This window comes from Dioscorea cayenensis, chromosome 19 (genome assembly GCF_009730915.1).
Source record: "Dioscorea cayenensis subsp. rotundata cultivar TDr96_F1 chromosome 19, TDr96_F1_v2_PseudoChromosome.rev07_lg8_w22 25.fasta, whole genome shotgun sequence".
Lineage (NCBI taxonomy): Eukaryota > Viridiplantae > Streptophyta > Magnoliopsida > Dioscoreales > Dioscoreaceae > Dioscorea > Dioscorea cayenensis.
This window is the reverse complement of record NC_052489.1, coordinates 23,353,108-23,378,582: the sequence shown is the minus strand read 5'-3', so window position 1 is coordinate 23,378,582 and position 25,475 is coordinate 23,353,108. Positions and strand designations below refer to the sequence as shown.

At 33.7% G+C, this 25,475-nt stretch overlaps 2 protein-coding genes and 1 pseudogene across 3 annotated transcripts; all 3 read right to left on the bottom strand.

Moving 5' to 3' along the window:
• Positions 1-9,985: 9,985 nt before the first annotated feature.
• Positions 9,986-13,347, bottom strand: LOC120249422 (annotated as a pseudogene).
• Positions 13,348-14,682: 1,335 nt separating this feature from the next.
• LOC120249420 (beta-glucosidase 18-like) lies at positions 14,683-18,881 on the bottom strand. 2 transcript variants are annotated; one of them, XM_039257917.1, is made up of 12 exons: positions 18,683-18,881; positions 18,316-18,382; positions 18,159-18,217; positions 17,938-18,013; positions 17,781-17,855; positions 17,503-17,590; positions 16,842-17,055; positions 16,623-16,738; positions 16,322-16,535; positions 16,143-16,245; positions 15,844-15,952; positions 14,683-15,080 (listed from the first exon to the last, which is right to left on the bottom strand). In XM_039257917.1, the coding sequence occupies exons 1-12, from the start codon at positions 18,809-18,811 to the stop codon at positions 14,870-14,872; spliced, it is 1,461 nt and encodes a 486-aa protein (XP_039113851.1). In that variant the 5' UTR covers positions 18,812-18,881; the 3' UTR covers positions 14,683-14,869. The 2 variants fall into 2 exon arrangements, with proteins under 2 accessions (XP_039113851.1, XP_039113852.1); XM_039257918.1 differs by lacking the exon at positions 18,316-18,382 and having other exon boundaries at positions 18,683-18,817.
• Positions 18,882-20,881: 2,000 nt separating this feature from the next.
• Positions 20,882-23,519, bottom strand: LOC120249423. Its single transcript, XM_039257921.1, has 5 exons — positions 23,361-23,519; positions 22,586-22,833; positions 21,858-22,071; positions 21,536-21,690; positions 20,882-21,420 (listed from the first exon to the last, which is right to left on the bottom strand). Exons 1-4 carry the CDS (start codon positions 23,496-23,498, stop codon positions 21,568-21,570), a joined length of 723 nt encoding a protein of 240 aa, XP_039113855.1. The 5' UTR covers positions 23,499-23,519; the 3' UTR covers positions 20,882-21,420; positions 21,536-21,567.
• Positions 23,520-25,475: the final 1,956 nt, after the last annotated feature.

The window sequence follows — 25,475 nt, the reverse complement described above, 5'->3', positions numbered from 1 at the left end:
CCACATCATCTTGACTTGGTGTCAAATCATACCAATAATAGTGTATTGCACTAACAAATATATTATCAGCTTCACACATTTAATTATGGATAAACTAAATAAGAGACTGTACCAAAAAAAAAAAAAAAATCTCACAATTGCACCTTCCTTGTCTCCAATACATTATTATCATCTGTAAAAATAAGATTAACTCAAAAATTAATAAAATGAAAGTCAATGAGTGTTAATTATTGATTAAAAATTCATAAATAATTAACTTGTAAAAATTACTGTTTTCATAATAAAAACTATTGATGCAATGTTGTACGTTGTTATTTTTTTTTATAAATTATAACAACTGTATTATAAATTGTCAATATTGTTCATATATTATAAAAATATGTATTAACATAAACAATTAAAACATTAAATAAAATTAAGAGATAAATGTATGGTTACAGGTATATCCCTATAAAAACTAACATTCATGCATCCTCAAAAAGCAACAGTATTTACATAATTTTTTTTTTTTTAATACGGTCCATGTATGCAGATATCCCTATTATATATATATATATATATAACCCATTATCTAGAGACGCCTCTATAACTCAAATTTAAAAATATCTATACTAGTGATTGAATTTACATTCAATGACTACAGACAATCCATTTATACACAATATTAAATAATATACAACAGTGCCAACAATGATCATACACAGCATTTTTTGTACAATGTTTATATAAATAATAATTATTAAATGATGATTTAACGGTTATCAACAAACATTTTTGGTGAACAATGTATTTACGGACGTCCGCTGATAACGTATCTTCATATATATATATTTACACAAGCACGAATTTCCATTAACAAAACTCCAGAACATTTTTGTAAGAACAATCAGAGATCTATCTATAAAAATATTTTCTAATAAAATTTTAAGCCAGATAATTGATTTAAATACAAAATTTGATAATCATCCTACATAATTGAATTAATTCATTCTATTACTATTCAAATATGTATATAGATATATGTAAAGGATTTCTTTTTTTTTTTAGGTTTTTAATTGCCTACCTGCTAGTGACCTGTTGCCTGTTAATTTCTTAGTAGTTTAAGATAAGTACAGTTATAGAAAAACCCTATTTACAATGGTGTTTATATGACTCTTATTAATTTGGTACAGTTTAAGTTATGCCTAATTTTATCTGCCAGTATGAGTTTTAATGGGTGGGATATATATTTTTTGACAAAAGCGACAAACGTTATATACATCAGGGGCGTGTGCATAGATTGAAAATTAATCATCCAATCCGCAATAAAGCAAAGTACCGCTAGACGGTAAGTCCTTTAATAATGGGTGGAATATTGATTATAGTTTGCCATCTCTAGGCAAAGGTTAGAGAGGTTAATTACATGCTAGATTAATTTTCAAATCTAATTAATTACTACAAAGTTAGTACTTTGACTTTCAAAATCTTGGTCAATGCTTATATAGAAGGATACATATTGTATTTTGATATTCAACCTTACTCCATATTTATCTTCATGCTATTGAGAAATATCATAATGATTGAGTGTGATAATTGGTTGTTTTTTAAAAATATACAAGATAGAAATTTAAAGCCTCATCCAAATAGAATTTAGTAGTCATTACTTTTTTAAGAGTTCATTAATAAAACTATTATGGAATTCAATCCCCAAAGTGTTAACTCCATCATATCTCCCATTATTTATTTAAAATATTACTTATATTAATATAAAATGTAAAACTCACTACAAAGAATTGCATCAACTCAATATTTTTCTGTCTTTAAAATTATCAAAAGGAGAATAATTTAAGTTTCTCACAAATATTTTAATAAAAGGCATAAATTGGATGGCAAAAAAAAGTATTTATTGAAACCCAAAACAGTTTGCTTGCAGCAAATACCTTAAATTAAATGACACCAAAATGACCACAAAAAAAATTGTTCTGATCTCACAAGTATGACTAGAAAAACAACAAATAATGTGTTATATATCCAGTCAACTCCAAAGAATTTAGATTTTTTTATTTTAAAATATTAATTTTAATAAAATTATGAGTTGGTTTGTTTGTTCCAATATATTTGATAGTTTATAAGAGAAGGGGCTAAGGGAAGACTAAACTCAGATTTGATTTATTCAGTTTATCCTTCTTGGTTCATAACTTGAAATTTTCTAGACTATTAATTTATTTGGTTAGTTTAGTTGATAAAAATCAGCTAAATTGACTCATTTGAATACCAAACTAATTAGATTCATATTGATTTGCATGGAATTAGGGGTGAGCAAAACCGGGTACCCGACCCGGTTTTTAAAACCGGATCGGGTATCCGGTTTTTCGGATCGGCAAAAGCTTGACCCGTATCCGACCCGGTTTAAACCGGATACTAAAAATCGGGTACCCGGTTTAAACTGAATCGAATATCGGATATCCGGATCCAAATTAAGTTTCATTTACTCCATGGATTTTTTTTTTTATATAACAACATCAACATTCATAAAAAAAACAAATATGAGAAACTTGTAACTTATAAAGAGGATTAAAACCTTACATTATTCTCCCCACAAAAAAATTCAAAAAAATAATAAAGAGTTTCACCGATCTTAGACATAAAGATTTGAAATTTTTTTCCTTTTACTTAGAGTTTAAATTTATTAATATGTATATATATATATATATATAATAATGTAACTATATAAATAACTCTTTAAGTATTTAAACAAGGGATTTTAATTTTTTTTTTCTACTTACGTCCTTGTAAAATTTTAAATTTATTAATATATATATATATAATAAATTTAAATTTTATATGGTCTAAAAAGTAAAAAAATAAAAATAAAAAAATATCTTAGAGGGTTTAAATGAGGGATTTGGAAAATTTAAACTAAAGGGTTTAAATGAGGAATTTGGATTTTTTTTATTTTTTTTTTACTTTTTAAACCATATAAAATTTAAATTTATTATATCTAATTATATATATATATAAATGAATATATTAAAAATCGGATCGGATTCGGATACCCGGTTTTTAATTTCTCCCGACCCGTATCCGATCCGGTTTTCACCTTAAAAATTCGGACCGGGTACCCGACCCTCTTTTCGGATCGGGTACCCAAAAAATTCGGGTAAAAAAACAGGATATCGGATCGGATCATCGGATCCGGATTTTTTGCTCACCCCTACATGGAATAATACATAGGCCACACAAAAAATTAATCAGAGTGTATTTTTCAAATCTCAAAATCTATGAGAAAATCACTAACTTCACTTATTATTTTTGTTAGATTTTCAATGAGAATCAATAGCTATTAATGAAAAACTAATATATTATATATGATAACATCACTAAATTCATTCAATTGAAAATCATATGTAATATATTAAGATCAAGAACAAAGACGGATGTCCAGGTTCTTTAATTTTTTTTTATTTCTCTTCAACTTCTTCCATTCATGTACAAAAAAAAATAATAATAATAAATAAATAATAATAATAAAAAAAAATGCATATATCAATCAGGTAACAAAATGCAAGTTCTTTCACTGGCTTTCAAGCCCAATGGGCTGATTTAGGCATGTTTGGAGAATGAATCTAAGGGCCCAAATACAGTTAAAAATCCATCCCAAAATGTCACATCAAAATAATTGACAAACCAATTCATCAATTTATGATGAACCAAAAACTTTGGACTAATGAGAGGATGGAGATGGTTACCATTGGGAATGAACGGAGGATATGCTACTATTTTGCCGGTGTACCCCAAAGATGGACACATACATTGTTAGCCCTTCGGATGAGCTTGTGGCTAAAGAACATAACATCCTATGCAATTCAAGACATTCAATCACAGCGACTACTCCCATTTTCTCAGTGAAACTGATCTGAGAATTAGATCAGAGTTCTAAGCTTACCGTGTTAATTTCCATATTGCTGAAAATCCATTGGATGAAGCTTCAGCTTGATTGATTTTGTCTCTTGTTATGTCATCCCATATAAGCAACAAATAACATTGTCATGTTTGTTTGGCTTCAATGGACATTATCATCAAATAAATAATAATAATAACAATACACATGAATCGACTAACTCTTCCATTGGTCTTGCCATGGCAAGTGGGGGACAACCTCCGTCATCGCAGCTTTTTTGGGCGGATATTGCTACGACGGTTCACCGGCGTCCGTCTTCTTCTCCTCTGTAAAACAGTCCAATTCTAGAGAAATTGAGAGCCAACACTTCAGAATTTATTCGTATGAATTCTGAACTAGTTGCGAGAGCTCATATGCGTTTCCAATTTGCTCTTTATAGGAAATTCTTTGGGAAACCTCCTTCATTTGAACAAACCAAATTGATTCTTCAACCAAGTGGAGCGAGATTGGAGTCATACACATCTAAGATCTTCCTAATGGATATCTTCTTCGTTGTGAGTCACATGATGTTATGCAAAAAAATTCTATTTGATAGTCCTTGGGCCGTCAATGGAATTGTTTTGCAAATAGCACCATGGCAACCATTTTTTGAACTTGCTTTCAGGAGACTATCTACAACCGCCATCTGGATTTAGATGCATAACCTTCCGGTGGATTTCTGGGATGGGGATTCTCTGGAAACCATTACCTCACATCTAGGTCGGTTGCTTAAAATCGATGAACTTACTACTTCCCTTTCTCGATCTAAATTTGCGCGTGTTTGCATTGAAATAGATTTATTTAAACCGTTAAAGCAAGGTTTCTGGTTAGGAGATGAAGCTCATAGAGTTTTCGTAGTGGTCTTTTATGAGAAACTTCCTACGTTTTGTTATTGGTGTCGACTAGTTGGGCATGGTACGAACAACTGCAACCATGGCCCCATGGAGACTCAAGAGGAACCCCAACCATCCCCTTGTGCTCAACAAGGGATGGAGGTAAGGGTTTCTCTGGATTTTCCTCTGGGCAATGGGGAGGCAGTGGTCAGATCGGGCCAATCACACCAAACAGATTTAAAAGAAAGCAGGTGGTCTCCTTAGATAACTAATCAGACATGGACTTCGGTTCATAGATGTTGGTTGCTTATAGGAGAGGCCATCGTCAAGGAAGCACCGGAAGTCTGGGGGTGCCGGGGTTTCGCTGTCACGTGAGGAGATACAGAGATCATGCTATACGAAGGGTGAATCATCCAAGGCTAAAGTAGCTGACATTCTATTTCTTCTGTGACACGTGGAGAATCATCGATTCATGGTTGTGGAGGTCACCCTAGTTCCCAAAGCCTTTTTATTGTTCTGGATACTGTTGGGATGGCTGACATTAGCAACATAGGGACTCGTTACACTGTTATTGATGGCCTTGGTCCTCGCTCCACAGAACTTGATGGTTTGAGAGATGGGCTTGATGCTTCTGTTCCTATTCCCCATGAAACTCCTTTAATTAAAGATGCTTCTTCTGCTGGCAATGTGAGTTACAAGGCCTCTTCTGAGGTGACTTTGCATGCAGGAACAAATCCGGAAGCTTTGGAAAGGCAAAGATCTCCTTCTAGATCGAGTGATCCTCCTATTCTTCATTGCTCTCAATACTGAGAGATCAAGTTATGCCAGATGATCTTTCCAATGCTCATCTAATGATGGTGGATAAGGTCTCTGAAGCCCTACTCTACACCCGGTCTTCGGATGCAGATTTTCATTAAGATATGATTGGATCTGAGAGTAAAGATACTGAGATGAGCGATAATGAAGAAACAAATGATCTTATGACTTTGACCCAGTATTAGCATGGCTTACGAAAGGAATGACTCATTTGGAGAGTTTCTCAGTTTGTGCTCACTGCCCAAAAGAAAGGGAAGGTTGAAAAAGGACTTGAAAAGGATTAAGATCCTTTTTGTCTTCTCTCTTGTCTCCTTTAGAGCTGTTTCTTTGAGTTTCTCCTTTCATTTTTACTATGGTTTTTATGGAATTAATTAAAATAATCTGTTGGAATTGCAGGGGTTTCTAGGTGCGATACTACCTGTCGTGTCCTTGCTATGCTTAAAAAAGAAAATCCTCTCATCTTATGTATTGTTGAATAGAGAGCTAACTCTGATCGTTTGGACAGGTTTTGTTCAAAATTGAGTCGGTGATGGAGTTGGGCGGCTATTGAAGCGACTAGTTATTCTGGGGGGATTATCACATCTGGATAGTTAACTTTGGATAGTAACTCCGGTGGTAACCTTTTGCCATATTAATCATGTTATTTTTTCTTTTAGTGCTAGTGTCCGGATCCTTTCGGTAGTTTATAATCCAAACAGATTAAAGGATCAAATGTATACTTGGAAAGAGCTCTCAGGTTTGTCCTCTCTTGATCTTCCTTGGATCATTATAGGCGACTTTAATGCAATTGTAGATTTAGGTGAGCATAAGGGTGGGACTGACTATTACTGTTCCCCTCAAAGCTCGGTATTTTTCCAATTTCATTGCTTGCAATAATCTTCTGGATGTCAACTATATTGGATCAGACTTTACTTGGTGTAATAATCAAGCTGGTCTAGCTTGGTTGTGGGCGAGGCTAGATCGATGTTTGGTTAATTCGGTTTGGTCCTCTAACTTTGACTCTTACTTTGTTAAGAATCTCTCTCGCACTTGTTTTGATCATGCCCCAATTTTATTGAATGCTTATCCTCAAGCTTTCTCTAAGAATTGTATTTTTCGCTTCGATAATTATTGGCTTGATTATTTGAGTTGTCACAATGTGGTGAGAACTGTTTGGAAGTTTTCTCCTAGAACTACTCCTATGCATGCTTTTCTCACCTTGTTGTTCGTACTAGAATCCAGCTTATTCATTGGAGATCTCATGGAGCAAATAAACTTAAGTCAGAATTGGCCAAAGTGGATCAGGACATAAATGATCTAGAAATAGAAGATGTAGTGAATGAAGAGGTTGTTCCCTCCAGAGCAGTTTATGTGATCTCTATGGTAAGTATGCAATGCTTCAATGACAAATTTCCATTAAATGGGCTCAGCGAGCCAGACTCATGTCGGTGCAAAATGGTGATTATCATATAGGTTTTTTTCATAACTCTGTTCATTCTCATAACCATTTCAATTCTATCTCTAATATCTCTGATTCTAATGGCTCTGCGTTCACTAAGTGGGAGGATGTTATTACTGTATTAACTAGTTCTTATAATAATCTCTGGTCTATTTCTGGTGGTTTATGCTTTCTGGACACTGTTAATGCTCTTCCAAATGATTAACCTCTTCTTTCTAGCCAGGATGGTGAAATGCTTGTCCGGGGTATCACCAAAGATGAGGTTTATGAAGCGTTGATGTCTTTTCCCTCTGGTAAGAGTCCCGGCCCCGATGGGCTTAATGCTGAATTTTATAGGTTCTTCTGGGAAGACATTGGTGAGTTTCTTAATTTTTAATGATGTTAATTAATTTTTTACTACTTGTTCTATGCCTAGTTCTTGGGGGAAAACTTACATCACTTTGATTCCTAAAAAGAGCAATCCCAAGTTGGTCTTTGATTTCACCCAATTTCCCTCTGCAATGTTAGTTATAAAGTAATCTCCAAAATTCTAGCTAATTGTCTCAAAGTTGTTTTGCCTAGGCTTATTAGTAAAGAGCAATGTGGCTTTGTTGAGGGCAGAACTCCTTTTGATAATATTGTTACCCTCCAAGAGGTAGTGCACTCTATTAATACTGATTCTCTTCACCCTCCTACGATGATGGTCAAGATTGACATAGAGAAGGCCTACGACACCTTGAGTTGGAATGCTATTCTTGCCACCCTTTATAAAATGAATTTCCCTGGCTCCTGGATTAATTGGATTCATGCTTACATCAGTTCTGCTTCTTTTTCTTTTATTATCAACAAAAAACCTATTGATTGGATCAAGTCTTCCCATGGTCTTAGACAGGGGGTCCCATTTCTTCTTATTTGTTTATCTTAGCTTCTCAAAACTTGACTGCTATTCTAAATTTCGCCATGAGAAACAACATGATTCCTGGTTTTAATTCCAGTTTACACTATAACTTCAATTATCTTATGTATGCTGCTGATTTAATCATTATTACGCAAGCTTCTCAAAAATCCGCTCACTATATTAACCTCTATTTTTCCATATATGAAAAGTTGACTGTCAACGTGCAAACAGTAATAAATTTGAGATTTATTTTCCAGTCCATTTTAATAGTAGGATCAATAAGAGCATTTGTGCTATTCTCAATTTCAAAGCTGGCTCTTATCCTTTTACTTATCTGGTTGTCTTAATTTCTCACAAAAAGCTGGTTGGCTCTCAATTCTCCTCAATGGTTGATAAAATTAAAAAAAAAGTTTTGAACTGGAATCACTCCAAAATTTCCCCTGCTGGTAAAGCCACTCTCATTAACTCTTCTATTCTTTCCATTCCTATCTATTATCTCTCTGTCTATCCTATTCTAGATACGATTTTGGCAAAGATATCCAAGGTAGCCAGGGGTTTCTAATGGTCTAAGAGGAGCGATCGAAATGGCATTTGCTCGGTTAGTTGGAAAGATATTACAATTGATCAACCTGAGGGGGGTTTGTCCATTAGGAATTTAAATCTTACTAAAACTTCTTTGATATCTAATCATGGTCTTGCTTATCTTAATTATCAAGATCGCTTGTGGGTGGAAATTCTTTATTCCAAATATGGCTATATAAATATGTGGATTAGTTCCATCCCTCCTACATGCTCTTGGTTTTTTAGGGATTTAAGCCGTACTTCTCAAATTCTTAAACCTTATCTTTGGCTTAACTCCTTCAATCCAAACCGCTATTCTTTCCTCCATGAGTCTTGGTACTTTGAAATTTCTTTAGCTTTCAAACCAACTTATCTAAATATGGACTTGGAGATTTCTGATATTCACTTAAATGATCTTGTTGTGGACTTGCATTGGAACTTACATGCTTTACATCATATCTTTGGGAATTATTTGCATCTGCATAATTTAAATCATAGTATTATTGATAATGAGGGCTCTAATCTTTGGGTCTGGTATCCCAATTCTAAAGGCAGCAAAATCTCCACCAAGGTATACTCTCATCTCAATAGCCTTACTGTCCATAGAGATCAATCTGTTATTGTTGTCTCGATTTGGCTTATTTGGAAGGCTCGGTGCAATCAGATTTTTAAAAATGAGCCTTTGAATTGCTTTAACATTGCCAAAAGAGTTGCTGCTCATGTTAAGGAATACTTTTACAATTCTGCTTCGGCAGTTGGTGGACGTATTCTTGTCTCTAATTTCTCTTCTCATGATGGTCCTTTCCTCTTCATATCTGCAATATGGTTCAGGGATTCAGCAAGAGGAGGGACTGGTTTCTTAGTTTCCCATGCTAATTCCAATATTTTGGTTGCAGGTTGTTGCAATCTTCAAGCTAGCTCTGAATTGGATGCTCATCTTAAAGCTCTCATTTTGGTTATAAAGTATCTGATTGACTCAAGGATTCATGTTCGGCATCTCTTCACTTCAAGCCAAGACCTCTACACTTCTATGAAGAATTCAGGAAGACACGATGACTGGCGAATTAAGCACTTGATTCGCATTGGAGTTGACAGCCTCCCTCTCTTTGGAAGCCCTTATATTCATGTTATTCCACGTGGTTGGGATGCTATTTCGCTTCACCTTGCCAGGCATGGTGTTGGTCTTCATGAGCTCTCTTTCTTCCATCAAGGCCGGGAGCTCCCTCGTTGGTTAATGAAATGTGTTCTAGCTAATGGTTTCAGTTTGTAATTTTAGTTTCCTTTTTGTCTAGTTTTTCCTTTCTCTTCTTTTGTTTGCTTGTTCTGTAATTTCTCTGTTAAGTCTGTAAAACCTTTATTTTCGTTTGAATAAAATAGCTCTCCAGAGCTCCTTTTAACATAAAATAAAATAAAACAATACTCATGAATCCACATAAGAAACATTGTTTCTTTGTGATGGATTGGAGAGAAACAAAGACTTGATTAACATGCAAAATCCGATGACCAGATGGCATGTATATATATATATATATATCTTTTCATCTCTGCCAAAACTGTTTACATGGGTGGCAGCCATGTCAACACAACTGGGCTCCTAACCTTATGAACTCCATCACTCCAAACCAAACCTCCAAATTCTGGTTCCATTTGAGGTTTCCTAGTTTTGAAGATAATCTTGAAGGTCATCTTCTGGTTCTGGTAACTAAAATGCAGGGTATCAGGCTGAACAACTACATCAGCACCTTTGAATGGTGACACTTTCACATGGTACGTTGAAACTGCATGTCCTACATTGGTGACAGTCCAGTGAACCGTCAGCTCCGCCGCATTTTTCTCAGGAAAGACAACAGAGATGGCTGGATAATTCAGGTCCCCAGCGGTAACCAGAGTGCGCCGGCAAGTCCTTGTTGGGGGTTTGACTTGAAATGCAATAGTGAAAAACTGCGGAATTTACTGTAGCAATATTACTGTATTACTGTTCACATGCGACCGGTATACGGGCGCACACTTGCCCGTGAAGTTCACTGGCAAAACTATGCGGTTGGTATGCGGGCGCCGCCGTTTGCCCGTGAGGTTTTCTCGCTCTATCGATCGTAGCAATTTCATCGTAGCACAAACACCGTATCACGATTCATCGTAACAAAACATCTGCTCACCTCACGGGGTTCATGCGCCCGCATACACCCCGTGAAACTCATCAGCGATCTTAGTGCGGCCCGTGATGCAGACTGCATAAGTCGCAAAAAACCTTCAATGTCTTCCTTGAGGCTTCAATGTTCCTCCCAAGGGTTCTACAAGGCTTCAAAGCTTCAAAACAACTCATAAAATGCTATCAAACCCCTCATTCATGTTAGAATGAGATGAACAAACAAACAAAGATTCAAGACAACGATTTTTTTAGCGTGAAACCCTACAAATCGCCCAGGTGAGTGAAACTCATCAGGGCGATCTTAGCGTGCCCTGTGATGCACCTGCAAAAAGCTGCAAAAAAACCTTCAATGTCTTCCTTGAGGCTTCAATGTTCCTCCCAAGGGTTCTACAAGGCTTCAAAGCTTCAAAACAACTCATAAAATGCTATCAAACCCCTCATTCATGTTAGAATGAGATGAACAAACAAACAAAGATTCAAGACAACGATTTTTTAGCGTGGAAACCCTACAAATCGAGGGAAAAACCACGGGACTCCTTAGAGCCTCTTAAACATGTATCCACTAGGTCAATAAAGAATTACAATGGATCTTCTCTAGGTAACTAGAGGTTTACAAGCACAAGGACAAAGACATTCATGAGAGAAGAGTTCTCATTGACAAGCATCATCATCATCATCAAGATGGCTAACAAACAACAAGTAGAGAGAAAAAAGAAGGATCAAACCTAATCAATAGGTAGTGCTTCTTGCAAGGAGTCTTCTCCCGGAGTTTGAGTGAGATCCGGCGAGGTTTGGCCGTCCGATCTCCTTGCCCTAGCCTTCTCTCCTTCTTCTCCCTCTTTGTCTTCCCTCTCTCACTTCTTAAGGATTATTACCCTCATCACCAGCATAACCTATTCTCATTACCAAGGAATGAGAAAAGTTTCACCTTGTAAAGTTACCTCTTTGCCCTCCATCTTCTCCACTATTGACCTAGCTTCATTTTTCATCATGGGCTTGGAGCCCAATTATTCATCCAACCCAACAAATGGGCTGGACCCCAACAGTCATGTTCATGGTTTTGGTGAAGGCCTTGAGCTGCAATGGAGTTAGTTTCTGAGAACAGAGGAAGTCATAGTAGTCATCGGGTGATATCAAACACCAAACCGAGGGTCCATGGCTTTGGTCGGATGTATATGGTCGGCCCCATGGTCGTAGGGGGATGAAGCTTCGCGGTGGCAGCGTCTTTAAGAGGACGGTAGGTGTTGTCATGCACGTAGCGATGGTCATGAGAGCCGATTTAATGGCGGCCGGGCTCCACTCCGGGTGGCTAGCTTTGATGAGCTGCCGCACGCCTCGACGTCGCGGGCAAGACATGGAGATGCCGGAGAGGATCTTGAACCCCACCCGCCGGTGATCAGATGACAAACTCGACGGGCTGGCGAGGCCACTCCATGCAGCGAGGATGTTCACACCAGGAGCCACGATGTCCGGTTTCAAGACCTCCAAGGTAAGCAAGTTGGGTCCTCTGGACGAGAACGCCGCCACCACCGTGTTTGGTTTTAAAGAAAAGAGAGAGGATAAAAAATAATAAAAAAACATAAGGATTATTTTGCAAAAGAAATTAGATTACAAAATGACTCAAAATTAATACAACTCTTCTCTTTATTTATAAATAATAATAAAAATTTATCTAATAAACAAACATATCATAAGTAATATTTAAAAATAAAAAAATTCAAAAAAGCTAAATATGATCCGGTCTTAATTTTCTTCATGTGCTTAGCTTAGTAGTTTTTCTTATTCTTCACATGAGCAACTTTTCCACATCAGTAACTGCAACTTTGATTATGTCCAACACCGGCGATGGCCGGATCCCAACCTTAGTTCTTTTGAAAGTTAAGGTTGCGGTGGCGCGTGGGGGTGGTGGAGCTGTAGTGTTTGATGATTTTCCCGGATGTCTCACCAACGGCAACGGCTGGGAGGAGGTGAGCATCAGCAACAAGCTCTTCGCCGTCGGCGGCGGTGTTGGCGAGTATCATACTGACACCGCCGGCGTCCTTCACGACTTGTCCCTTTTGAACACGAGGGCTGACACCACAGTCACAGATCACGATCTTCCCGACGACGAGTTGAGGGTCTAGAGTTCCTTCAAGACAGAGAGATCTCGGATCAAGGGTGGTGAGGTTACTACCCATGAAAACAAGACGAAACTGTTTCCCGAAGACGATGTTCCGGCGACCACGGTAGAGAGAAACACCGGTGATGTTCATCCCATTGCAGAGCTTCACCACCACCGGGAAATCCCTGTCCATAGTAAAGGTCTGCCATTATAAAGGTTTCCAAAGGGATGTTGTTTCTGTGATAATCAACTGTTTGTACCGAAGGAAACAAGTCCAAGACGAGATTAGGCGGCAGAATGGCATTCCGTTGTTGTTACAACAGTGTGTTGTTGATGAAGACAATCCATTCTCGAGAGAGTGGGGGCTAATGGCAGTGAGGAATCTACCGGAAGGTAATACAGAAAACCAGCGTGAAGTAGCTGAACTTGAGCTTCAGGGAACTGTTAACACAACCGAAATTGCTGATTTAGGGCTAAGGGTGGAAGTAGACGAAAGAAATCGATGCCCAAAGCTGGTAAATATTTCGTAATGCAAGTTGCTTTTGTGAAATATTTCCAAAATAATCACTTAGAATTTTGTTTTATTTGACTGAAAAGATCATTTCTGAAGTTCTTGAGATGATATAACTTGTAAAGTTTTGTGCTTAATTCATTGTTGGTTGTGAATAATTGAATTACTGCAACACTTCGGTTGTTGAGTTTCTTCCTACAATTTTATAAACGTATTAGTTATTAGTAGTAAACATTGGTCTTTGTTATTTACTAATACAAGCTTCAAGAGATTGTCTCCAAACATCCACAATTACAAGAACTGATATATGTTCAAATGTAATTAGATTCATTGAATCATAGGGACCTTACAAGTTACAAGGCTCAGATCATAGAAAATCAGAAGGAATTAGCAAAGCTGCAAAGTATGCCTAACAGATGCTGAACTATCAATATCGAAGAATGCTTGCAAAGACAGGGACCTCAGGTTGTATTGGACAGTGTTTTTCATCTAAGAACTCTGCGTGATCTTTTCGCGGAGTAACCCTGCAAAAATATACATGCAAAAGTTTCACATTTTTCCATCATGTATACATGCAAAAGTTCAAGAAGTAGAGAAAATACAACTACATTTGGTTATCAAAGAAAAGAACCAATACCTTAAGAGTGTGTGACAAACACTAAAATCATCATCAAGCAAAAACCACAATTGAATGCAAAGCATACTTCACATTCTTAATAAAAGCACGGGCTTCATGCAGCATACATCTGTCTCCATGAATGTGAGAAGAAGGGCCATTCCCATCACAGGAGCATTGCCTCAGCCACAATCCCACTTCTTTCATCATTAAACAATCTCTTTTCCAACTAGAGACTGTGGATGAATCCTGGTGTTTGTCCAAGCCGTTGCTTGTTTTGAAGCATAAATCACAACTGACATAGATTAGGAGTGTATTGCGTCCCAAGGCTAACACTTTCATCAATATACCGACCTAACCTCTGTCCAACTTTATAGACACAAATGACAATATCACATGACCTTCATCAATTTGTTTCCATTAATGCATTTACAGATTTTGTCTTGTTGGGTTTTTTGTGCACATATTCTAAATTCTAAGGTATCCTTCACCCACAACAAGTTAAGCCAGAATACGAAACACTCAGACCTATGAAAAGAATATACATTAGATTTCTTGTCTAATAGCGGAACGAACAATAGCAGGTAGAGTGGTGTTTGGTTAATTTTATGATACAGACCCTACCAATGGACAACTCCAGATAGTTCCCAAGGTCTTTTAGTATTGTATCTAAGCTAAAAGCCATCAATTTCATCTCACAAAATCCACACAAGAGCATGTATTACCTATTGAATTATGTAGGATGCATCAGAAATGAAAGGATATGCAATAAAATACAAACAACATACATATCCATAGTACGAAATTAAGTAAGAAAATGGGTGTCGACAAGGTGTATGGAATAAAATTCAGAAACAGTCATTCACTTGTAAAATCTAATATTTGGATTCAAACTAACAGCTATCTTCCGCCAAAGTTCAATATCACCAAATATTCTTTTCAGGCCTGATTCCCATACATATATTTTCAGCAAGAACAAGCTATCTAACATAAAAAGAAAGCCAATAAGAGAATTGAATCCTCTGTTTTATTTATTTAAAAAAAGTAATCAAATGGCTTTTGATTTCTCATCTTCTCTTCCTTGTTGTAATCTTGGAACATTGAGGAAATCCTTGAACCATTTAGCAGATGATTTTGGAGTTCTCTTCTGTGTTTTATAGTCCACATGGTAGAGCCCAAATCTGAGAGTGTATCCATATGTCCACTCAAAGTTGTCAATAAAAGACCACACAAAATAACCTCTCACATCAGCACCTTTCCTGTCACCAAAACATCATCATCATCATAATCATCATCATCTATGTACATTGAAGGTCTGATTTATGTTATCCAATTTTTTTAGAATATATTTAATACTTAACCATAGATTAACAAGGTTTCATACATTAATCATTCTTGTTGGTTTTTTTAATTACATTTTGTGTGGGCTATAATTAGTTATCATTTGTGTTTGTCAAAAAAAATCAAACTATGTACAAAAACTTACCGAAAAAAGAAAACTATTTAGATATTAAGTTATAGTATTTGATTGTGATTCCTAATTTTTATCATTCTTATTAAGCTTTATGCATTTTGATCTAGTCTATTTTTTGACAATGTGGTGTTTTAGTATATTGCATGGCGACGGTGTAGCTCTATATACTCATGTAAGCCCTTAAACAGAAGTGCTCAGGTAGTATGAGATTCAAGTTTTAAATCAAAAGTGTGCAAATCAAAACAATAATGCTATATATCATGTACCCTACATACTGTTTATATCTTTGTGTTTAGAATTATCTCACGGAGATCTTGGAAATTTCTATCTATTAGATTTTCTTTTAAAAAATTTTTAGCTAAATTAAATGATTTATAAACGAGAAAATTAAATTTTGATACTTTGCATCATTTTTTAGTAGGGTCTTTTCCTTAGTTATTTTTGTTAATAAACTCTTCAATGGTTCCTATAACATGATCTATTTTCTAATATATTTGATTTTTTTTTCTCTAATTATACAGTTCTAAAAAAAAAAAGTCAAGAGATACCTCATGGCCCGTGTTAGAAAAGTTAAGTAACTATCCAAATAATCAATTCTATCCGTATCATCAAGCAATTCTTCTTTGGAGGTAGAATCATCACTCTTTTGTGAAAGCCCTGTCATAATATAAGATTATTATCATTATTTATTACATAAAACAATCATATCAACAAAATATATATGGGTATTTCAAATTTAATTAACTTAAAATATTCTATGATATATTTACCTATTTATTGAAAATTAGAGAGGAAAAGTTTTAATTATTGATTAGAAATTTAAAAATAAATAATTCATAAAACTTACCATTCTCTGTTATAAATATCGGTGTATTGTTGTATGTTTTTGATATATAGGTGACAATCTTTTCCATACCTTCGGGAACTACAAAAGAGTCTGGCATCGGTGTCTGCAATAAAACCCATTTTAATGATGATATTTATATGAATTTGAAACTAATCAAAAAAATTAAAATGATTGCACACCCTTTTCCCAATCGGAATTCCATCTCTTTCTGCCACTTTGCAATAAGAAACACCACAACGTCCCACATAAAGACTTTTATAGTGGTTAATTCCAATAAAATCCAATCCATATTGCAATTTTTCCTTTTCTTTTTCTGAGAATGTTGGTAATTTTGGACCTAAATACTTTTTCATTTCATTTGGATAGTCACCATAAATCGAAGGATCAAGGAACCTACAAAATTAAATAAATTGAAATACATGCAAACAATATTAAGGTAATGATATTTGTAAATATAAAAGAAGAGAGGGAGATTATTACCATCCAATTTCAAAATCAAAAGTTGACTGAACTAATGAATAATCTTCAGCAGTATCTTTTAAAGGCTCATACCATACCATAGACAAAACTATCCCAATGGACCCTCCTTGTTTTCCCTATAAAAATATAAATAAATAATTTATTAATATCTATATATTTATTTCCACAATATATATATATATATATATGTATGTATGTATGTATGTATCATTTTGTTACCTGATATTTTGTTTTATAAATGTGAAGAGCAGTAGCGTGTGATAAAATCATATTATGAGCAGCAACATATGGTTGAGAATGAAGGCCAGGAGGGTATTCTCCTGTTTCATATCCTTTCTTTGCCACTTCATTTGGTTCATTCAAAGTAACCCAATATTTCACTCTATCACCAAAGGCTTCAAAACACACCTCAGCAAAATATCCAAAATCTTCTCTGAAATTTATAACAATGAATGTTAAATGTCAACCAAATAAATATTATTTAAAATTTTATTAAATATAAAAATAGTGTTTGTAGAATTTATCATGCAAGACCACTAGTTACTCCGAATACAATTTTTTCATGTGGGATAGTTCAGTATATATAAGATACATTGCAAACAAAATATTAATGGCATAAGAGACTTACAGCACTAAATATGTTCATATCTATGTCAATTAACTTACCCAATTGTGTACGAATAGAATATTTTACAAAGGATATATATGTCATAATAATTCTTCATAAAGATAATATATCATGGAATAAATAATGTTGTTAGTCAGAGAGATTTACATGTCACGTGTTTTTGGATCTCATGCCTTCATAGTTGGAATTTTTTATTTTAATATTCTATTTTTCAAAAAAAAAAAAATTATAATGATTCATAGAAGAACATACTGAATTTCAGCATTCAACCATGCTCCATATTGATCGTCAAGTTCTTTGGGAACATCGTAATGATTTAATGTCACAAATGGTTGTATTCCTGTTGGGGAAAAAATAATAATAATAAAAATAAGGATTTTTGTCAATGTAAAACTCTAATTGTGTATATACCCTGTAATACATAAAAATTAGATGAATTTTCAAGATATACATACAAATATATATATATATATATATATACATAAAAAAATTTAATACTTGTGATTAATTTTAAATTTAGTAGGTAATACCTTTCACCAAGAGTTGATTAATGAGATTGTTATAGAATTCAATTCCCGAAGGGTTAATTCCTCCAAACTTGCCTCCTGTTCCATACAAAAACATTTATTACTTATTTGAAATACCATTTTTATGCATTTATATGGTGTATAAATTATCAAAACTCACTTGGTAGAACCCTTGACCATGAAATCGAGAATCTATATGCATTCACTCCTAGGGAATGCATCAACTCAATGTCTTCCTATTTTTTTTAATTACCAAAAAAAAGAGTGATTTTCTCATACATATTAAAATATATCAATAAACTAAATCAGTACATATTTGATAAGTATATAAATATTTCATTAAAAATCAAAACAAATAGCTTGTGGTACTGTAGCACATACCTCATACTTGTGATAATGGTCACAAGCAATATCTCCATTACTCCCATCTTCAATTTTTCCTGAAAAAAAAATGATCACAATTATAAACTTTAATAAATTTGAACTCATTTGATAAAAATAAGAAAACAGACAATAAAAATATATATTAAAGAAAAACCTTGTAAGTGAGTGAACACATCCCAATTGCTTAAACTTTTGTTGTCTTCTAAGTATGCACCTTCAATCTAAAACCAAAAGAAAAAGTTTGACCAATTCGAAAAATAAATGAATTTAAATTTTAATTAAAAAATCATTTTTTCATGATACAAAAGCCTCATACACAAGAAATTTTGCAAGGAACAGGAGGATGCCTAGAGATCAATATACTTTTTGCTTAATTCGCATTCATCTTTTTCTTTTTCTGGGAGTGAGTTTGGAAATGTATACTTCCTCATCCCAAGTTCCCAACCAGATATTGAATCTTGATTACACTCTAGATTTAAAATTATAATGAATTTTATATAAAAATATATAATATTACTAACCTGATAAGATGAGGTAGCTGTCCCAAAGAGGAAAGATGGAGGGAATTGGGTAACACCAAGCTTGGAAGCAGAGAAAGTAATGAAGTTGAGAAATAGCGTTATCAACAAGATCCCCTTTCGCTCTCCCATCCCTTTGCTACAAGCCTGCTACACCACCACAATAATAATTTGGAAATCTATTATTTACATATATTTATAGAATTCATAAACTCAAGCGTTGCAACTTGCAACAACAATATATATATATATATATAATATATGTTCAAGTGGTTGTTGAGATGTCCACTTCAACGCTTTATCAAGGGAAGTGCCAAATGACAAATATTAATTTTATTATCCACTTTAGTTTTGATTTAATTACCATACTAGTCCCTATAATTATATAATTTTTAATATTTTAATTTTTACAATATTTTTAAATATAATTAAATTTTTATATTTAGTTGAATTAGATTATCCCAGTATTCGGTATAGATGACCAAGTATTCTGCCAAAAAAATATTATAAAAATTTAATTTTATCTAAAAATATTGTTGTGGACTAGAACGACTCAACTTACCTAAATATAAAATATTAATTATACCCAAAAATACCTCAATGACTAAAAGGGCAAAAAATACATAATTACATGGACCTATATAACAATTATACCTTTAGTTTTCATATTTTTAAACTTTGATTGATCTAAATGTCTGAATAATTCCAAAATAAATGGTAGATTAGTTTTTTTTAATATTAGTTTTAATAAAATTCTAAGTTGATTCAGCCATTTTAGTTTATTTGATTTAATTTAAAACAGGAAAGTGTCAGAAACAGTAAACTGAAAGTTTGATATATTGGATTGGATTTATAAAACTCAAAGTTAAATTAAATAAATTTTAATTTTAATATGCTAAATTAAACCCACTAATTTGAATACGAAACCAACCAAACAAATTCAATTGATTCAACCCTCATTAGCTTATTTGATCCATAATTAGGTGGGGTTTGACGTTGGGTTTTTTTTTTTATTTTAATAAATTGAAAGTTTATCCATTTTTTTTAAAAGGTTGAGTGTTTTTGTTAAACAGATTTAGAGGGAGTTAGGACATCAATATCTAAGCAAGATTATTCAAAATCTTTTGAATTTTTAACACTTTGAAAATTACATATTTACTTTTTCATAGGCTAACATATAAATTTAAGTTTTTACATGAGCACACTTCTTGCCACCAATATATCATCATCAACATCATCAGTGTAACTTAATAATCCCTAAACATGTTATTAAGGTTTGGTTCAAAGTTTTTTATTTAATGTGTCCCAAAATTTCACTACTCTACCATATAATCTCCCCAGAAGCTCCAGCAGCCAAGAGACAGAAGTTGGAGGAGACGTCTTCTACTATCAAATGGTGCATTCAATTCTCAGGTCTTCCCCTGCGCAACCCTGATAATGGTTCAAAAGACCTCGTCGGCTAGACTGTGTTCTCCATTTTGTCTGCAACCTGCTAATTGGCTATCATCGACTGGGGTTCTTTTTCAATGTATGCTTTTCTCGTTTTGTACCACTCCTTACAATTCTTGTTCTCATTTTTGCCGTTTCTTTTTAATTGTTATTTGTTTGTACAGCTCTTCTTCTTGTACGTTCTTTTTTTTAATGTAATTTATGATTTATTCACTTTATAAGATAAATATAAAAATAAAATAAAAATAATTATGAAGCTTTATATATATATATATATTTGATTAATATAGATGCTACATCTAAAACTAAGCTTTGGAAACTGATTTACATCTGAAACATGTGACAATGTAAAATCATAGAAATGAACTCTAAAATTAATAAAATTAAAGTAAAAGAGCATTAATTATTGATTAAAAATTCATAAATAATCTCTTTGTAAATGAAAAAAAAATGTTTTGTTTTTTTTAACATTATTGGTGTGTCATAGGTTTTTGATAGACACACGACAATTTTTTTAAAAAAAAAGCTTATGGTACTACATAACAGTCTGGCATTGTTGCCTACCATAAAGAACCATTTCATGATAGAGACATGATAGTTTATAGTCAAATTATAAAAATTAAAATTGATTTAACCAATGTATAATCTTTAAAGATATTTCGAATGGCTCAAACAAAAACATAATTAGGAAACACATATTTCGTATTATTACATTTCAACAATACATTGAAAGAACCAACTGCGAAGGAGAAAGACAGAAACCAGCAGCCAAAGCTGGTTAATATTTCATAATGCAAGTTACTTTCATGAAATATTTCCATACTAATCACTCTAGAAAAATCATTTTGAAATCCGGAGATGACAAACATCTAGTAAAGTTGGTTGCTGATGAACATTTTCATACTTAATTTTACATTGGTTGCCACTAATGGAATTACCACAACACTTTGGTTGTTGAGTTTCTTTCTACAATGTTATACACTTCTTAATTATTCATAGTAAACATTGGTCTTTGGTTTTTACTGATACAAGCTTCAAGAGATCATCTCCAAACATCCACAATTACAAGAACTGACATTATGTTTGGATGTAAGATTCTTTGAATTATAGGGATCTTACAAGTTACAAGGCTCAGATCATAGAAAATCATAAGGAATTAGCAAAGCTGCAAAGTATATCAACAAATGCTTGAATTGCAATATCAAAGAATGCTTGCAAAGACGAGGACCTGGCGTTTTATAGGACACTATTTTTCATCTATGAACTCTACATGATCCTTACACAGAGTAGCCCTGCAAAAATATACATGCAAAAGTTTCACATTTTTCCATCAAACATACATGCAAAAGTTCAGGAAGTAAAGAAAATACAATTACATTCGGTTATATAGAAGTAAAGAACCAATACCTTAGAGTGTGTGTCAAACACTAAAATCATCATCAAGCAAAAACCATATCTGAACGCAAAACATACTTCACATTCTTAATAACAGCACGGGCTTCATGCAGCATACATCTGTCTCCATGAATGTGAAGAAGGGCCATTCCCATCACAGGAGCAACCTATAATTTGATTGAAAAATGAAAAAAAGATAAATCCTAACAGAATGCCTAAAAGAGGAATCCAAAACTCAAGGCACTATCATTTAACTTAACAGGGGCTAAATAAACTCCAAAATCATCTAAGAAATTAGAATGCTGAAAAATTCCTATTGGGATGAGCTCAATACCTCCGCCACAATCCCTCTTCTTTCATCATAAAACACAGTCTCTCCTCCAACTAGAGAGTGTGTAGACGAATCCTGTTTTTTGTCCAAGCCATGTCTCGTTTTGGAGCATAAATCACCACTGAGATAAATTAGTAGAGTGTATTGCGTCCTATGCCCTTCTCCAAGGTTAACACTTTCATCAATATGTTGACCAAACCTTTGTCCTACTTTATATCTGGCAGCAACAATAGAGACAAATGATAATATCAAATGACCTTCATCAATTTGAAGGGTAAAATACACAAAGGGCATTGTTGTTTCCATTAATGCATTTGCAAATTTATCTCGATAAGTTCTTTGCATATACATTCTTAATTCTAAGATAACTTCACCCCCAACAGTTAAGCAAGAATACAAAATTCTCAGACCTATATCCATTACTTGTCTAATAGCGGGAACAAAATATAGCAGGTAGAGTGGTGTTTTGTTAATTTTCTTATACAGACCCTACCAATGGACAAATCCAGAAGGTTCGGGATCTTGCAGTATTGTATCTAAGCCTCCCTCCCACAAAAAAAACCATCAATTTGATCTCACAAAATCCATACAAGAGCATGTATTACCTTCTGAATTATGTGGGATGCATTGGGGTTGAAAGCATGTGCAACATCCCCACCACCACCTTCATTAGCACAAAATGCAAACAGCTTATATAGCTATAGTATGAAAAATTTAGATATGGTCATCACCTGTAAAATCTAATATTTGGATTCAGACCAACAGCTATCTTCCCCCTAAGTTCTATATCATCAAACATACTTTTCAAGCCTGATTCCCATATAGTTTTAGCAAGAACAGGATCACTGACAGAAATGCGATCATTATCCCTGTAGGCTTCACCTTTTGCAGGACCTTGACTCCCTTGGTGCGCAAAGCCGATGGCTTCTGCAGCATCGACAAAAGCCTTGGCTTCAGCAGCAGTAAGGAAATTCGGTACCTGAGGCTCTTATTTAGTAATCAAAATGACAAAGATGAATCACAAATATTTGAATAATAGTTAGTCTAAACATCATCATCTACAAGGAAAACTTAGTAATATGATATCAATTTCCCAAAATTCAATTAGATGAAACAACAATTCTCTTCAAAAACCACATCCTCTGCCACACACTCATAGATAATGCATTGCATACACTAGTCAACAAAACTTCAAATCAATACAGCATAAATCCACACCACCCGGATGTGAATCTCTTTGACAGCATACAACCCAACAGTCATATATACGCAAAATATCCTCATCTTCACCGATTGATTAGCTTGAAAGCTTCATAATTTTTTTGCATAAAATTATCACATATAATCACGCAGATGACCACATAATCAATAAAATACAGTAATATCCTACCAGAGAAGCTCGAAAAACATCAAATTATAAAGAAAACGAAATAGTGATGATGTTCATCCTTCCCTTCATACACACGGATCGAACAAAGAAGAGGAGTTTAGTCTAGGGTAAATTACCGTGAAGAGCTGGTTGCCCTTGAGGTGATTGATCTGGAGATCCTTCTTGGCCTTGATGCGAGGCCACATTCCGTCCATCTCCTTCCCCATCGTCTTCTTCCTCTTCGCCTTCCCCCTTTCCTCTTCTCTCACAGCCATTAATCCTCCTTCCAAGCTTTCGAAGCCTCTAAAGCTTTTTAGCCTTTATTACATTAAACTCCCATCAATTTGTATATTTCCGTTTAACTCCCCTAACTTTTTTTTTTTCCATTATATTTTCGTTGATTGTGGAATTACTTCTTGAGTAAATATCTTTAGTGGTTGCCGTACTATGAACATTTTTAATTATGAGTATCGAATTCAATTTATATCATTTTGGTCATTCAATTTTGATTTATATTCATTAGAAGAGTACCAAGAAGATTCTGGGAAAAATTTGATGACATGTATGTCTGATTTGTCATGTTAACATCAATTCGTCCCACCATCTACATTCGCAGACATAACACATTATTAAAGAGGACCATGTAGCCACTCTTATTGACACAACATATGCCATGTTGACTAAACGAACTAGTCAGTAAGAAATGGTCACATGGCTCTTTTTGATGATGTGACATATCCACATATGCAGATGAAACATTAATTGGTGTTAAAATGACAAATCCGGCATATATGTTATCAAAATTTTCCCGAATCCCCTTGGTGCTCTCCCGGTGAACACAAATTAAAGTTGAGTGACCAAAAAAATATAAATTGAAGTTTGATACTTAAAATGAAAAATGACTATATGAATTGTTTGAATTACAGTAACGGGGATGAGGGGTAATGAGATAATAAAGAGGGGAGAAAGAAATGGGTAGAGGATGGTAATGAAAAATGTGTTTGATATTTATATATTATAAATATAATATAATAACGGTGATGTGGGGTAATGGGAAAAGTAAAGAATAAACTTGTGCTAAAATTATCCTTTTACCCCTCCTGAAAGATATGATATTTATATATTATCATTTTTTATTTATAAAATAATTGAAATATAATTATTTATTTTATTGCTATTGATTCATGTTAAATTGGAAATTAATTTCAAATAACTAATTTAATGCCGTACTTAACTTTTTAATTAATTGTATTAAAGTTTATATTACAAATATTAGTTAAATTAATTAAAATATTGTGGTCCCATATATATATATTATTTTATTTAATATTTTAATTCTTATAATTACTTATTAATTTCTGTGTTATGATTACTATTTATATATTATAATTTTTTATTTATAAAATAATGGAAATATAATTATTTATTTTATTACTATTGATTAATGTTAAATTGAAAATTAATTTCAAATAACTAATTTAATGCCGTCCTTTAACTTTTTAATTAATTGTATTAAAGTTTATATTACGAATATTATTTGAATTAATTAAAATATTGTGGTCCTATATATATATATATATCATTTTATTTAATATTTTAATTTTTATAATTACTTATTAATTTCTGTGTTATGATTACTATTTATATATTATAATATTTTATTTATAAAATAATTGAAATAATTGAAAGAGAATAAATTGCAATCTATAAATCCAAGACATAAACCAGAAATACATTAAAAAACAATTAAATTATACCAAAAATTCAACCCAACAAAAAAACCAATAAAGGAAAAACCTAAAATTTGCATACAATCTATCAAAGAAACCATAAAACATTATCATTCAAACTAATTAACAAGTGTCCATTCATGAGAAATTATCACAAGAAAAAAAAAACTCACCGGCTCATTCAAAAATCCAAAGAGAACCAAGATTTGGAGAGAGAAAGAGAGAGCGTTGTGTGTCTGTAAGAGAGTGGTGAAGAGGCTCTTCTCTTCTCCGGCAGCAGCAAAATACATCTTTTTTTCTTCGGCCACAACAAAGATGAGAGAAGCGTGCATTTATAAACAGGGAGAGAGGTGAAGGTATTAGGGCAAAGGTTTCTTTTTAAAAATTTTACAAGGGCAAAAAGATAATTTCAATGGGGGTAATGGCCATCTAGGGTTATGGTGACTTATAGGGGGAACCATTACTGCTCTAAAATACCATCCAAACAAAGGCATAAAGTTGTGTAAGTAATGGTTGCCCTTT